The sequence below is a fragment of the Pseudorca crassidens genome, chromosome 16, assembly GCF_039906515.1.
Source record: "Pseudorca crassidens isolate mPseCra1 chromosome 16, mPseCra1.hap1, whole genome shotgun sequence".
Taxonomy (NCBI): Eukaryota; Metazoa; Chordata; class Mammalia; order Artiodactyla; family Delphinidae; genus Pseudorca; species Pseudorca crassidens.
In genome coordinates this window covers 59,397,326-59,414,006 of record NC_090311.1, presented here as the reverse complement: position 1 = coordinate 59,414,006, position 16,681 = coordinate 59,397,326, and the positions used below count along the sequence as shown (strand labels likewise).

General features: G+C 36.6%; 1 protein-coding gene across 5 annotated transcripts in view; it reads left to right on the top strand.

Annotated features, from left to right (window-relative positions):
- FAM149B1 (family with sequence similarity 149 member B1) overlaps nt 1–16,681 on the top strand; it is a 63,635-nt gene that overhangs the window by 2,986 nt on the left and 43,968 nt on the right. For 3 of the 5 annotated variants that reach the window (XM_067710582.1, XM_067710584.1, XM_067710581.1), the window contains exons 2-3: nt 1,418–1,522; nt 2,463–2,592. In XM_067710582.1, coding sequence (XP_067566683.1) covers nt 1,418–1,522; nt 2,463–2,592 — 235 coding nt within the window. Of the gene's footprint in view, nt 1–1,417; nt 1,523–2,462; nt 2,593–16,681 lie in introns of those variants that run through there. The other 2 variants (XM_067710586.1, XM_067710585.1) reach the window with 2 other exon arrangements.

Sequence of the window (16,681 nt, the reverse complement as noted above, 5' to 3'; positions counted from 1 at the left end):
TCTATTGTGGATGATTAAGACTGGAACATATAATAATTGACCCCATAGTTTATTCTAATGCACATGTTGAACTCTCTAGAACAGTACTGTCCTATAGAAATATAATACAAAACACATATATAATTTAAATTTTTCAGGTAGTCACATTAAAAAAATAGTAGAAACAGGTGAAATTAACTTTTTTACCTTTTTATTTTGAAATAATTATGGACTCACAGGAAGTTACAAAAATAGTACAAAGTCCCATGAACCCTTCACCCAGATTCCCACAATGATGACAATTTACGTAACTATCATATAATTTCAAAGCCAGGAAACTGACATTGGTACAGTACTGTTAACTAGACTATAAACCTTATTCAGTTTTCATCAGTTTTTATATCCACTCCTTTGTATATATGTATATATAGTTCTATGCAATTTGGTCTCATTTATTGATATATGTAACTACCAATACAATAGAGATACAGAGCTGTTCCATCACCACCAGGAAACATCCTTATATATGCCTTTACAGTCACATCCATTCCTTTCTTCACACCCTGGAACCACTAATCTTTTCTCCACCTCTATAGTTTTGTCATTTGTGAATGTAATATAAATGGAATCATATAGTATATGTAACCTTTTGAGATTGGCTTTTTTCACAAAGTATGATGCCCTTGAAATCCATCCAAGTTGTTGCATGTATCAGTTCACTCCTTTTTTATGCTAAATCATATTCCATTGTGTAGATATACCAAAGTTTAACTATTCAGCTGTCAAAGAACATTTCAGTTGTTCCAACCTTTTTCAATTATAAATAAAGCTGCTGTGAACGTTTGTGTACAGATTTTTGTGTGAACATAAATTTTCATTTCTCTGGGATCAATGCCCAAGAGTGCAATGGCTAGGTCTCATGATAAACACATGTGTTTAGTTTTATAAGAAACTGAAATTATTCCAGAGTGGCTGCACCATTTTACATTCCTACCAGCAATGTATGAGAAATCCAGTTTCTCCATATCCTTATCTGCGTTTAGTGTTATCACCATATTTTATCTTAGCTGTTCTAATAGGTATGTGGTTATACCTTATTATATTTTCAATTTGCAGTGAAATTAATTTTAAGAATATATTTTGTTTAACCCAAATATATCCAGAATATTATCATTTTAAAATGTAATCAAGATAAAATAATTAATGATACATTGTACATTCTTGTTGTACTAAGACTTCGAAATCCTATGTGTTTTACACTTAAAGTGCATCTCATTTCCAACTGACCACATTTTAACTGCTAGTGATTAATGGCTACTGTATTGTACAGTGCAGTTCCAGAACAGCAAGAAGTAGGTGACGAACTTGTAGATCAAGTTACTGAAAAGTATATATTTTTTCTTTACAGGAAATATAACTTTGTTTTTCTCTTTCACAGGAAAGGAATAACAAAACATCCTCCTAATCATCATCCCCTTCCAGAGCAGCTGGATGCAATTTCCTCTACCAATGACAGCCATGAAAACGACATAAGTTCCCAAAGGTAATAACAAAAATTGTACTTGTTTGCTTATTGCACTTGATAATGGCAAAAGTTTTGTTTTTTTGCCTTAGGATTGGTATCAAGCCTTGTACTAATGAAAGAAAACAAGAATTTTTATCACACTTTTTCAATACCATTCAACTTTCATTCTGGAACAGCTAATGGAAACACACTTATTTTTATAACCTTTGAAAAGCAGTATTATGAAGTAGTTAAAAACAGAGACTCAGGAGGAACCCAAACAGATCTGATTTTTAATCCTGGTTTTGTCATCTATTAGCTGAATAACAGTGGGCAAGTTACTTACCTGGTAATAGTATCTCTTAAAGGGTGTTCTGAATATAAATGAGATAAAATACAGTAAATGCTGAGTAAATATTAGCTGCAGTTATTATTTTAAGAAATAGAGGATACGGTAACTTCACAGAGGGTTCTGAGAAGCAATGTGGTATCATAGAATAATTACAGTCATAAAACCTAGTTTCAACACCTAGTACTAAATCTCAGATTCTTTGTCTTAAAAAAGGGGTTGAGTTCTGCATCACCAGGTTGTTGTGAGGATAAAATGGGGTTAATATCTGTGAAAGTGCTTGGTAAACTACAAGTGCCATACAAGTTCACATACTATTCTATGTGAATTCCTAGACGTTTCTGAAATGTCTTTAGTTCTCAAGGGTAGATATTATAAGTGGAATGTTAAAGTATTCATTGTAAACTAAGACTAGAATTATTTAGAATGGCTGCCATCAATTCTGTAGGAATTAGATCCGACTTTACTATGATGCTTACATTTCAAGTCCTTCATTTATTTTTACCTCTGTGGATATATTTCTACACATGCTTATCACCTAATAGATTGCTGAGTAGTTAATGCTGCAGAAACTTGAGGAAATATAAGAATTTTTCTGTTTTCTCTTCTCCTTCCAAATTGTGCATTTAGTGAGTCTGACATCACACAAGAATCACCTTTTACATCAGCTGACACTGGGAATTCAAGGTCTGCTTTTCCAAGTTATACAGGCACAGGGATCTCTACTGAAGGCAGCTCGGACTTCTCCTGGGGATATGGTGTGAGTTTTATGTTATTGGTCTGATGGATTGCTTGGGAGACTGTTCTGGGAGTTAGCATTTGTCAGTTTGGTCAGTATATTTCATGCCTTCCCTCTCCTACACTGTTTATTTTTAACTTTAGTTTATTTTATTTGGCCGTGCCGCGTGGCGTGCGGGACCTTAGTTCCCCAACCAGGGATCGAACCTGTGCCCCCTGCAGTGGAAGCCCGAAGTCTTAACCACTGGACCACCGGGGAAGTCCCTCCTACATTGTTTATTTACTCTTTAAAATAGCTGTAAAGAAGCATCAGCTTCACCCTCTTTCAGTATTGCTCTGTTTTATGGATGTAGTAGTTGATCCTTAGAGATGCTTAGTGTTTGGCTTAAACACTTGCACGTTGGTATGGATCTGAGCTCTGGATCTACTCCTTCTGCTGTGCTCAGTCCACTAGTGTCTCTCTCCACTACTAATATTACCTTGTTGTTTAAAATGTTTTTGAAAGTTTATTACCAAGCCATATAGACTGGGAAAATGTTTATATTACTAAATGAGAAAAAGCACGTTAAAAATAAATGTATAGGGCTTCCCTGGTGGCGCAGTGGTTGAGAGTCCGCCTGCCGAGGCAGGGGACATGGGTTCGTGCCCCGGTCTGGGAAGATCCCACATGCCCTGGAGCGGCTAGGCCCGTGAGCCATGGCCGCTGAGCCTGCGCGTCCGGAGCCTGTGCTCCGCAACGGGAGAGGCCACAACAGTGAGAGGCCCGCTTACCACAAAAAATAAATAAATAAATAAATAAATGTATAGTGTAGTTCTAATTTTATTTTACAGATATTTTTGCTTATATATACTAGAAAAAAAGACTAAAGATATTTACCTAAAATGTTACTCCTTTATTAATTGGGTGTTGAGATAATGAGATTTATTTATTTATTCATTCATGACTATCTGCCATTATAAGTATTATTTTTAAAAGACCAACAACCTTAAAAGAAAATTTAAAAAACAAATTTTATGCATGTTTCTCACCTTGATGCAATAGGTATTTTTATTTCTGTATCCTCTTTCAATCTATATTTAATTTGGCCTAGCTATAGTCATGGTGTACATACAATACTATGCTCTGTTTTCTCACTTACTGTTATTTTGTAAGCACTCTTCCACAATACTGACTTTATACAATATTATTGTTAGCAACCTGCTTTCTTTACAAAAAGCCTGCTAATTGTTACAACCTTTTTGTCACTATGAGTTATTTTCTAGTCATTTTAAGTTGGATGTATATATAGTTGCCTTACATAGTTGTATGATATATGTGCATCCTGATCTGCTTCTTCATTCACCATTATTTCATATAGACATTTTCTTTTACTACTTCCATACTTGTCAATTTGAATAGTTATATATAGTTATATAGCATTTCCTTGTTTTAATATATTATATCATAATTTAGTAATTTCATTATTATCTGATACTTGGGTTTTCAGTTTTTATTTATTCAACAAATATTTATTGAACGCATTTGTTGTCAGACACTGTATTTGGGAATATGGGGTGAATGAGATTTACATGATTCAATAGTCTAATGAGGGAGACTGACAAAAGCAAATGAACAAAATAACTACAAAAGGTCATAAGTACTCTAAGGAAGACAACAGGGAGCTGAAATAGAACACTATAAGGGGGATTCACTTTAGGTAGGGTATCATGTAGGGTAGATCTGAGACTTGAAGACTGAAGAGTTAACCACGTGAAGAATGAGGAAAAGAGCTTCCAGCAGGTAACCAGCAGCATCTGCAAAGGCCCTAAGGAGGAAGAGATCTTCATGTTTCCAAGGGAAAGTGTTTGGTATGTTCTTGGAACTGGAAAAAGGTCAGGGTGGTTGAAGGATGGTGTACCAGGGGAGAAAGCGCTAATGAGACTGGAGAGGTAGGCAGCACTAGATCTTGTAAGGCATTGTAGGCCATGGTAAAGAATTTAAATTTTATCCTTACGTAATGATTTAATTAATTTGATGACTTATTTTGAGGTTTTAGTGTACTGACTATATATTTCAATCAGTTATCTCTATAGTTTAATTAGTATCTCTTTATAAGTTATGAATGTCATACAAATGTTTCCCATTTCCCTTCTTTCCTTTTGGTATTTATTGTGTAACAGATTTTTTTAAAAAAATTCAAATATAACCATTTTACTTTTGACCTTAATTTCTTTGCTAGTCAGGATTTTATCTTTAGAAAGATGGAATATTATAATATTCTTTTTCATAGCTTTTTAATAGAATTTTGCGTGTATAACTTTTTAACTCACCAGACTTTTAAAATAGTATATGGTGTGAGGATAATTAAGTTCTTTTACTGTTGAACCTACTTTGTTTGAACAATTTTTCTACATTTGACTTAATATCTTAGGGTTTTCATGATATTTTAAAAATCTTGGAAAATCTATTAGTGTTCATTAAAAAACATGTATTATTTAGTATTTGTGTCCTCTTTGCTCTTTCAGATAAATTTTATTTTCCCTTGTATGAAATTTTATAAAATATTCATGAGGGATTTAATTGATATTGTATTACAACATTATATTAAATTAGGTGCAGGGAGAACTAAAATTTATTGAATATTTAATAGGTGCTAGGCTCTGTACTAATCGCTTTATAAACACATTTCAGTCATTTTGTACCTTAACTGAACTTAGTATTCTACCTAGAAATATAGTTTACTTAGATCTTCCTTTAATTTAATCCGCTTTATCATTTCATTATTTATTTTGAGTAAATCTCTTGTTGTAAGATACAACTGATATTAAAATTGAACTTAGTATTTAATTATACATTTTCCTTGCTTTTGAACTTAGGTGTTTTTGAGTTATCACTGGTATATAGGAATACAGTTTTCCCCCCAATTTAACTAATGGCCTACTACTTTGCCAAATATATTTATAATCATGCTGGCGTTTATATTCTTAGGTTTATTTCTTTTAAAATATTGTTTTAAAATTAACAAAGTTGGGGACTTCCCTGGTTGTCCAGTGGTTGAGACTTCGCCTTCCAATGTAGGGGGTGTGGGTTCGATCCCTGGTCGGGGAACTAGGATCCCACATGCCTCGGGGCCAAAAAACCAAAACATAAAACAGAGACAGTGTTGTAAGAAGTTCAATAAAGACTTTAAAAATGGTCCACATTAAAAAAAAAAAAAGTCTTAAAAAAATTAACAAAGTTATTATAATGATGTGAAGGAAGACTTTCCTTTTTTATTTTAATTATATCTATTATTTAAAGTTTTATAGTCAACAATCATAAAAATATCTAACCCAGTTCTATTCTATTTTAGTTTTATCTACTTCGGATTGATTTTTTTTTAAATAATCAAATAAGGTTTATTCTAGGAATACAAAGATGGGTCAATATCTGTAAATGTATTAATATGTTTAACATCAGTGAATTAAAGGAAAAAATATGATCAAGCCAATAGATGTTAAAAAGATACTTGATAAAATCCAAAAACCATTCCTTATAAAAATTTTCAATTAGATAGGGAAGGAAACCCTTGAAACTTGATAATGACTATTTGTCAGTTAAATATCAGTTTAAATGGCAAAACACTAAAGCTGTTTCAGTTACAGCAAGGAACCAGACAGGGATTCTCTATTTACAAATTTAATTGATTCCTTTGCTAACTTTGTACATTTTAATTTTTACATAAAGCTTGTCATCATACACTCTATCCAGGGCTATTTGTTTTTCCACTTAACACTATCAATATATTTTGAAGAATATATTACATTATAGCATATTATGTATATTATAGTATATTCAAATATATATATTATTAAAAAACTAACTGCTTTGTTCTTTGATGGCTGCATAGCCATTGCTATTACAAAAAAGTGCTGCATTTATGACTCTGTACATATATTATTTTACATATATATGAACATATCTGAGGATAAGTTTCTAGAGGTTGAATGCTGCTCAAAAGATACATGCTTTTGTAATTTTGAAAGTTGTTACCAAATTGACCTCTGTAAAAGTTATGACAATCTGCAATCTCACCAGGAACATATGAAAGGGCCTATTTTCTTACACTCTTGACCAAAACAGTGAATTATCAAACTTTTTCATCTTTGCCAGAGTTTTAGTTTTTTTTATTTAAAGGTATCTGATGCAATGGGGTTGATTAGAAAAGAAAAGTTGCACACCTTACAGAAAACTGCATAACTTACATATTGGGTGTGCGTGTGTGTGTGTGTGTGTGTGTGTGTATGTGTGTATGTGTGAAAACAGTACACAGATCAAGATATAGACAATCAGCATCCCACAAGGCTCCTAGATGCCCTCTCCCAACCCCAAAGATAACTACTGTTCTGACCTCTATCATCAGGTTTACTTGTTCTTGCCCTTCATATAAATGGAATCCTACAGTATGTATTTTTTATATCTGGCTTCTTTTGCCTAGAACTGTTTGAAAAGTTCATACATGATGTTGCACATATTTGTAGTCTGTGAATTGCCTATTAATATTTTCATACTCATTTATTATTTATCATTTTCATATTAATTAGTAGGAGTTCTTTGTCTTTATTTTTAAATTTATTTTAACTTATTTTTTATTTATTTATATTTTGGCTGTGTTGGGTCTTCATTGCTGTGCGCGAGCTTTCTCTAGTTGCAGTGAGTGGGGGCTACTCGTTGTTGTGGTGCGCGGGCTTCTCATTGCAGTGGCTTCTGTTGTGGAGCACGGCCTCTAGGCGTGCAGCCTTCAGTAGTTGTGGCATGAGGGCTCAGTAGTTGTGGCACAAGGGCTCAGTAGCTGTGGCTTGTGGGCTCTAGAGCGCAGGCTCAGTAGTTGTGGCGCACGGGCTTAGTTGCTCCACTGCATGTGGGATCTTCCCGGACCAGGGCTCAAACCTGTGTCCCCTGTATTGGCAGGCGGATTCTTAACCCCTGGTACCTCTTTGTCTTTTAGATTAGGGGTGGTGGGTGTACTTTTTGTGTAAAGGGCTAGATAGTAAATATTTCAGGCTCTGCGGACTCTGTCAGGACCCTCAACTCTCACTGAGAAGGCAGCCATAAGCAGTGTATAAATACATGGGCATGACAATGTTCCAATAAATTTTATTTACAAAATAGGCTGTGGGCTGGATTTGTCCCACTGGTCATAGTTTGCTGACCCCTGTTCTAAATAGTTATATAATGTCCACTCTCCATGTACAACTATAGAACTTTTGGTATTGTACCCAGTTGAAAATTTATTTACCAACCTCTGTTACAGGTAGAGGTAGGTAATGAATTGTACAATAAGTCAGGAGATGGGGCTTTCTGGAATGCCGTGTTTTTGAGAAAAAATTCTGGAAAATTCCTAATTCCTAATTAGGAATTCTCCTAATTCCTGCCTGGAACATGGAACTATGGCCAAAGGTAAAGCAGCCATCTTGGACCATAAAGCATCACTGAGGATGGAAATGATAGAAGAAACTGAGTCCTTGATAACCATGGAGGCACCATATCGCTTTTAATGCCTACCCCTAGATTTAATTTTTTTGAGAGAGAAATTAAACTTTTATCTTGTTTAAGTCACTGTTGTTTTTATTAGTAGTAACTAAATTCAATTAATCACTGATACACTCATTCTTTGTTAAATGTATTGCAAATATCTTTTCCTGGTCTGTGGCTTTTGTAACTTTCACAATTCCCACGCTTAGGTCTTTAATCCCCCGGAATAGTTTTTTGTATATGGTATATAGCAGGAACATAATTTTAATTTTTCTATATGGATAATGAATTGTTTCAGCACCATTTACTGACTAGTTCAGGATTTCTAAGCAAAGGCATTTTTGGCATTTTGGATATGGCTGTTGTACAGCAATGTCCCATGTATAGCAGGATGTTTAGTATTAATGATCCCTGCCTATTAAATACCTGTAGCAACCTCTAGTCATTGTGATCACTAAAAATGCACATATATATTTCCAGCTTCTTCCATAAAAGGTAGCATTATTTCCGGAGAGTACTGTTGCATCCTTTCTCCATTGATTTGCTATGTTACCTCTGTTATAGATTAAGTTTTAAAATATGAAATAGTCTGTTCCTGGGCTCTCTAAACTGTTCTATTCTAAACTCATGCGAATACAACTGGCTTTTTTTGTTTGTTTGTTTTTTTGCGGTACGCGGGCCTCTCACTGTTGTGGCCTCTCCAGTTGCGGAGCACAGGCTCCGGACGCGCAGGCTCAGCGGCCATGGCTCACGGGCCCAGCCGCTCCGCGGCATGTGGGATCTTCCTGAACCGGGGCACGAACCCGTGTCCCCTGCATCGGCAGGCGGACTCTCAACCACTGCGCCACCAGGGAAGCCCAATACAACTGGTTTTCATTAAACTGTAGCTTTATAATAATCTATAATATGTGATAGGGAAGTCTTACTACATTATTGATAATTGTCTTGGCCAACCTTTTTTATGTATGTTAGAATCTGATTATTAAATTGCATAGGACAATTTGGGGAAGACTGCTATCTTTATGATAGTGAGTTTTCCTAATCATGAATTTGATATATAAATCTTTCCATTTATTATCCATTTCTTTAATGTCTTTCAATACATTTTTATAATTTTATCCATAAAAGTAATATACATTTGTTGAAGATTTATTCCTAGGTACCTTGCATGGTATATTAAAAATCATATTTTTAATCTATTTGTTGCTGGTATATAGGTGTAGAGTTCATGTTTTGTTTTGTTTTTTTAAATTAATTTATTTATTTTTGGCTGTGTTGGGTCTTCGTTGCTGTGCGTGGGCTTTCTCTAGTTGCGGTGAGGGGGGGCTACTCTTCGTTGTGGTGTGTGGGCTCCTCATTGCAGTGTTTTCTCTTGTTGTGGAGCACGGGCTCTAGGTGTGCGGGCTTCAGTAGTTGTGGCACACGGGCTCAGTAGTTGTGGCGCATGGGCTTAGTTGCTTCGCAGCATGTAGGATCCTCCTGGACCAGGGCTCGAACCCGTGTCCCCTGGATTGGCAGGTGGATTCTTAACCACTGCACCACCAGGGAAGTCCCAGAGTTCATGTTTTCTAAGGGAACTGAGTTCTAGGCTAACGTTGGCTTCTGGCAGAAATTTATATTCTTTGTCATGTGTTTAACTTTTGATATTTCATTTAAATGTTTTAATAGATTTCTCATCTGTTTAATACTAGATTAGACTTTCATTGGATTATTTTTACTTTTTTTTACTGTGATAGTCACATACATAAAATTCACTCTTTTAAAGTGAACAATTAAGTGATTTGCAGTATATTCACAGAGTCGTGCAACCATCCTATCATTTTCATCACCCCAAGAAGAAACCCTGTCTCCATTAGCAATTACTCTCCATTTCTCTCTCCACCCAGCCCCTGGCAACCACTAATCTGCTTTCTGTCTGTATGGATTTGCCTATTCTGATATTTCATATAAATGAATCATACAGTATATCACCTATTGTGTCTGGCTTATTTCACCTAGCATATGTTCACATTTTATCCATGTTACAGCGTGTGTCAGTACTTCTTTTTTATTAATGAATATAATTTAATTGCATGGATATACCAATTTTGTTTATTCATCAGATGATGGACATTTGGATTGTTTCACTTTTTTGCTATTATGAATAATGCTACTATGAACACTTGTGTACAAGTTCTTCTGTGGACATGTTTTGAATATTCTTAGGTATACACCTAGGAGTGGAATTTCTAGGTCATATAAAAACTCTATGTTTAATATTTTGAAGAATGCATTTCTCTTTGAAACTTATAGCTATAATTGTGATTGTTTTCAAGGTTCCTGGTTAGTATATAAATAATGTTGATATTTTCCTTGTATTACACAAACATTTCATTGCAGATTTCACATGTATGTCAGAGTAAGTAATTCCTGTGAAATCCATTATTAGTAATGGATTGTGTCTCAATCAAATTCAAGTTTTGTGATCAAAGTTGCAATTACTGCACATTGTGTTTTCTTAATAACTTGGAAACAACCTCAAACTTACAAAAAAGTTATAAGTATAGTAAAAAGAACAGTTTTCCCTTGGTATCCATGAGGGATTGGTTCCAGGACCCCCTGTGGATACCAAAATCCAGGGATGCTCAAGTCTCACATAAAATGGTGCAGTATTTGCATATTACCTACGCATATCCTTCTGTACACTTTAAATCCTTTCTAGATTGCTTATAATACCTAATACAATATAAATGTGTTTTACATTTACAAACCCATGAATATGGAGGCCAACTGTTTTTTTCCTGAATGGTTTGAGAGTAAGTTACTGACATGATACTCCCTTGCACCAAATATTTTAGTGTATATTTCCTTCAAGCAAGGACACACTACATTACTAGAGGGCAAGAATCAAATTCAGGAAATTAACACTGATATATTGCTACCACCTAATCCATAGATCCCATTAAAGTTTCACTAGTTGTCCCAATGATATCCTTTATAGCAAAAGTTTATATCACATTGTCAAGTCTCTTTAGTCTCCCTCAATCTGGAACAGTTCTTGAGTCTATGATACGACAGAAATGAGCTTGTTTTTCTCATTGCATTCTATTAGGTGGCACATAATTCCATTTGTCCCATTATTAATGTTCACTTTGATCACTTAATTAAGGTGATTTGCCTTTGCATTTGGAAGTATTTTATTGGGGATATATGTATACGTATAGCTGATTCACTTTGTTATAAAGCAGAAACTAAAACACCATTGTAAAGCAATTATACTCCAATAAAGATATTAAAAGAAAGTATTTTACGGGGCGGTACATTGAAATTATGTACGTACTATCCTGTTCCTCCTCAGACTTTCAATTTATGATTTACATCAGTGTAGACTCAAGGATTCCTATTTTGTTCTGTTAGTTATAATATATAATACATCATTATTTATCATGAAGTTCCAATTGTCCCAGATTTGGCCCACAGAATTCCCTGCAAGCTGCTTCTGTGCCACTTTGACATGTTCCCATCCTTCTTTAAATATTTCCTTACTTTCTGGCACAAGATATCCAGGCTTATTTTGTACTTTCTTTGCCCCAACCCTGGAATCAGCCAATTCTTTAAGAAGCCCTGGTTCCTTTTATGCCATGTTTAGAAACAAAGATTTGGGTGCTAAGCGTGCTCATTGCTTTTTAGGTGTCACTTATTCCCAAACCCTCCCAGTGGACAGAACTAGGGAATATAAGTACTCCTCCTATCCCACTGTGAAATGACAAGGTTCATTCTAGTTTTTTCCTTTTCTAATTTGTAACTTCTTTCTCTGACAGTGATAAACGTGGCTTCCGTTATTCTTAATATATTTACTTATTTGATTAGTCCCCCTGAACATAACCAGTTCCCCACTAATCCACTGCCTCTTAACCTCTGCAAATGCTCTTCTCACTCCACATATGTTTCAACACCCTGTGCTGAGTCACTGACCCTTGCATTCTCGCACCCAATGAATGATCTCCTCATCCCACTCAGAGTCAGACACCCAATGTTGTCCTTGCCTCCGAATAGGCACCTTCCTCAGGCTGCTTGGGCTATCACCCTGTGTGGGGCTGCCGACTCCCCACATGGTAACTTTCTTCTCCATTGTTGTTCCAACATTATAAGCTGGCTGCTCTCCCGCAAGGACATCCTCCTCATCTCACTTGTGCTCCATCACCCTGCAACGACCTGCTCCCCATGCAAACACCCACTGTGGCAGATTATATTTTCAAGTCATGCCAATATACATCCATCTGACATGCCCTTATTACAAGATACTGATATTCCTCCACTGAAGAGATAGGCTCTTTCCCTTTGTTCTTTCCCTTTGAACCTGAATGGACTATTTAACTGCCTTAATCAGTAGAATGCAGTGAAAGTGATGCTGCATGATTTTTTAGGTTAGAAAGCAACACAGCTTCTGCCTGCCTCTTTCTGTTTCTCTCTCTCTGGATGCTTGACCTTGGAATTCAGCCACTATGTTGTGAGGAAGTTCAAACCACATGGAAAAGCCCATATAGAGAGAAACTGAAGCCCCCAGCTGAAAGCCAGCATCAATTGCTAGATATTTGAGTGAATGAACACTCAGATGCTTTCAGCTCTAAGCCTTTGAGCTTTTCAACTGATATCCCAGATGCTGTGGAGAAGAGACAAACCATTCCTGCTGTGAGCTATGTAAATTCCAGACACATGTAAACCTGCAAAGATAATACATGATTATTGCTATTTTGAGCCATTCAGTTTTGGAGTAATCTGGTACACTGCCAAAGTAATTAGAACACCCCTCTCACACTGCTCAGGGTCAGAAAAACTGCTTAGATGTTCTCTTTACCTCTCTTAGGCTCCTATCATACAACAGGCTGTCTTCCTACACAGACGCCGTCATTACTGTGCTTAGGTTCCAATATCTTATAACAGGCTGCCTTCCCAGGTTGATGCCTTCCTTATTCTGTTTTGGCTCTGAAACTCCATGTTGACTGTCTCTTGAGGCATTGGTTAACAGGCAGCCCATATCGATAATCCCTAAGAGAAAAGAAACTCATAAGGTAGGCAGGCCCCTGTTTACCCTGGCTCCCTGCCTGGGAATAATTTTCTGACTATGGAATTGTAAGATAGAGTCCAAACAAAGCACAGTGGTCCCATTTTGCTGAGTAACAGAGATCAGAGTTCAGGGCAGATGAAGCAGTTGGAATCTTTAGGACACAGGGAGATAAAGAACACCAGAAACTAAATAGGTGGGTAAATACAAAGTCTATATTTTTTAGTGATTTCTCTAAAGGATAACTGACTGAATAAAGCAAAACATGTGCAAGATGGAGTTTATATTTGTAGAAGTAAAAGCTGAGACAAACATAGCTCAAAGGATGGGTGAATATAAATGGAATTATACTGTTATACGATTATTACATTTGTGAAGTGTCAGGTATCAAGACAAGTGGGAAGTATGAAGAGGGAGGTGTGAAGTGGTAAAATATTGACTAACTAGACTTTGATAGGTTAAGAATGCACATTATTAGCCCTAGAGCAAGCATTAAAAAATTATAAGAAGAATAAGCTAAGATGCCAATAGGGGAAATAAAATGGAATACTAACAAATATTTGATTAACCTAGAATAAGACAGGAAAGGAAAAGAACAAGAAAGGCTCCCCCCCCCGCAAAAAAAGGGACAAATGGAAAAGAAACAGCAAGATGGTAGACTACAACCCAACCATGTCAATAATTAAAACAAAAAAAATGGAATGGATAAAAAATGGATAAAACACAGAATGGATTCAAAAAAAAAAAACATGACTCAACTATATACTATATGGAAGAGACGAACTCTAAATATAAAGACACAGATTGAAATTAAAAGGACAGAGAAAGTTATACTGTGCACACAATAGGCTTATATTAATATGAGACAAAATAAACTTCAAGACACAGAGTTGATTACTAGGAAAGAGGAATATTTTTTACGGATAAAAAGGCAGTTTGGGGGCTTCCCTGGTGGTACAGTGGTTAAGAATCCTCCTGCCAATGCAGGGGACATAGGTTCGAGCCCTGGTCTGGGAAGATCCCACATGCTGTGGAGCAACTAAGCCCATGTGCCACAACTACTGAGCCTGCGCTCTAGAGCTGCTACCCACAACTACTGAGCCTGCGTGCTGAAACTACTGAAGCCTGTGCACCTAGAGGCCATGCTCTGCAACAAAAGAAGCCACTGCAACAAGAAGACCACACACCACAAGGAAGAGTAGCCCCCGCTCGCCACAACTAGAGAAAAGCCTGCACGCAGCAATGAAGACCCAGCGCAGCCAAAAAAAAAAAAAGGCAGTTTGGGGACATCCCTGGCAGTCCAGTGGTTAACGCTCCACACTTCTACTGCAGGAGGCACAGGTTCGACCCCTGGTCAGGGAACTAAGATCCTATATGCCATGCAGCCAAAAAAAAAAACTTTAAGAAAAAATGCTTGCATTCCTATACACTAATGACGAAAAATCAGCAAGAGAAACTAAGGAAACAATCCCATTTACCATTGCAACAAAAAGAATAAGATACCTAGGAATAAACATACCTAAGGAGGCAAAAGACTTGTACTCAGAAAACTATAAAACACTGATGAAAGAAATCAAAGATGATGTAAACAGATGGAGAAATATACCATGTTCTTGGATTGGAAGAATCAACATTGTGAAAATGACTATACTACCCAAAGCAATCTACAGATTCAATGCAATCCCTATCAAACTACCAATGGCATTTTTCACAGAACTAGAACAAAAACTTTCACAATTTGTATGGAAACACAAAAGACCCCGAATAGCCAAAGCAATCTTGAGAAAGAAAAACGGAGCTGGAGGAATCAGGCTTCCTGACTTCAGACTATACTACAAAGCTACAGTAATCAAGACAGTATGGTACTGGCACAAATACAGAAATATAAATCAATGGAACAGGATAGAAAGCCCAGAGATAAACCCACGCACATATGGTCACCTTATTTTTGATAAAGGAGGCAAGAGTATACAATGGAGAAAAGACAGCCTCTTCAATAAGTGGTGCTGGGAAAACTGGACAGCTACATGTAGAAGAATGAAATTAGAACACTCCCTAACACCATGCACAAAAATAAACTCAAAATGGATTAAAGACCTAAATGTAAGGCCAGACACTATAAAACTCTTAGAGGAAAACTTGGGCAGAACACTCTATAACATACATCACAGCAAGATCCTTTTTGACCCAACTCCTAGAGAAATGGAAATAAAAACAAAAATAAACAAGTGGGACCTAATGAAACTTAAAAGCTTTTGCATAGCAAGGAAACCATAAACAAGACCAAAAGACAACCCTCAGAATGGGAGAAACTATTTGCAAATGAAGCAACTGACAAAGGATTAATCTCCAAAATTTACAAGCAGCTCATGCAGCTCAATATCAAAAAAACAAACAACCCAATTAAAAAATGGGCAGAAGACCTAAATAGACATTTCTCCAAAGAAGATATACAGATTGCCAACAAACACATGAAAGGATGCTGAACATCACTAATCATTAGAGAAATGCAAATCAAAACCACAACGAGGTATCACCTCACACCAGTCAGAATGGCCATCATCAAAAAATCTATAAACAATAAATGCTGGAGAGGGTGTGGAGAAAAGGGAACCCTCTTGCAGTGTTGGTGGGAATGTAAACTGATACAGCCACTATGGAGAACAGTATGGAGGTTCCTTAAAAAAACTAAAAATAGAATTACCATATGACCCAGCAATCCCACTACCAGGCATATACCCTGAGCAAACCATAATTCAAATAGAGACATGTACTACAATGTTCATTGCAGCACTATTTACAATAGCCAGGACATGGAAGCAACCTAAGTGTCCATCGACAGATTGAGGCCACTCTTCCTGGCTTACTGTCTCCTCACATGACCTTTCTCCTGGGCACAGGCACAGGTAGAGAGATCTCTGGTGTCTCTTCCTCTTCTTATAAGAACACTAATCCTATCAGATTAGTGCTCCACCCTTATGACCTCATTTTACCTTAATTTCCGACTTAAAGGCTTTATCTCCAAATAGAATCATGTTGCAGATTAGGGCTTCAGCATATGAATTTGAGGAGGACACAATTCAGTCCATAACAACGTATACCAGGAAGATGTAACAATTCTAAATAAGTAAGCATCTAATTGAGTTCAAAATGTATGAAGAAACACTGATGAAACTAAAGAGAGGACTAGGTGAATCCACAATTATTGTTAGAGATTTTAGTTATTAATAAAACAATTAGAAAATCAGTAAAAACATAAAAGATCTTATGCTATACTGAACAAATGCAGAGTACATATCCTTCTCAAGAACATATGGAATGTTGACAAGGACAGACTGTATGGTGGGCCATAAAATATATCAGTATTGTTCAAAAGATTAAATCTGGGCTTCCCTGGTGGCGCAGTGGTTGAGAGTCCGCCTGCTGATGCAGGGGACACGGGTTTGTGCCCCAGTCTGGGAAGATCCCACATGCCGCGGAGCGGCTGGGTCCGTGAGCCATGGCCGCTGAGCCTGCGTGTCCAGAGCCTGTGCTCTGCAATGGGAGAGGCCACAACAGTGAGAGGCCCGTGTA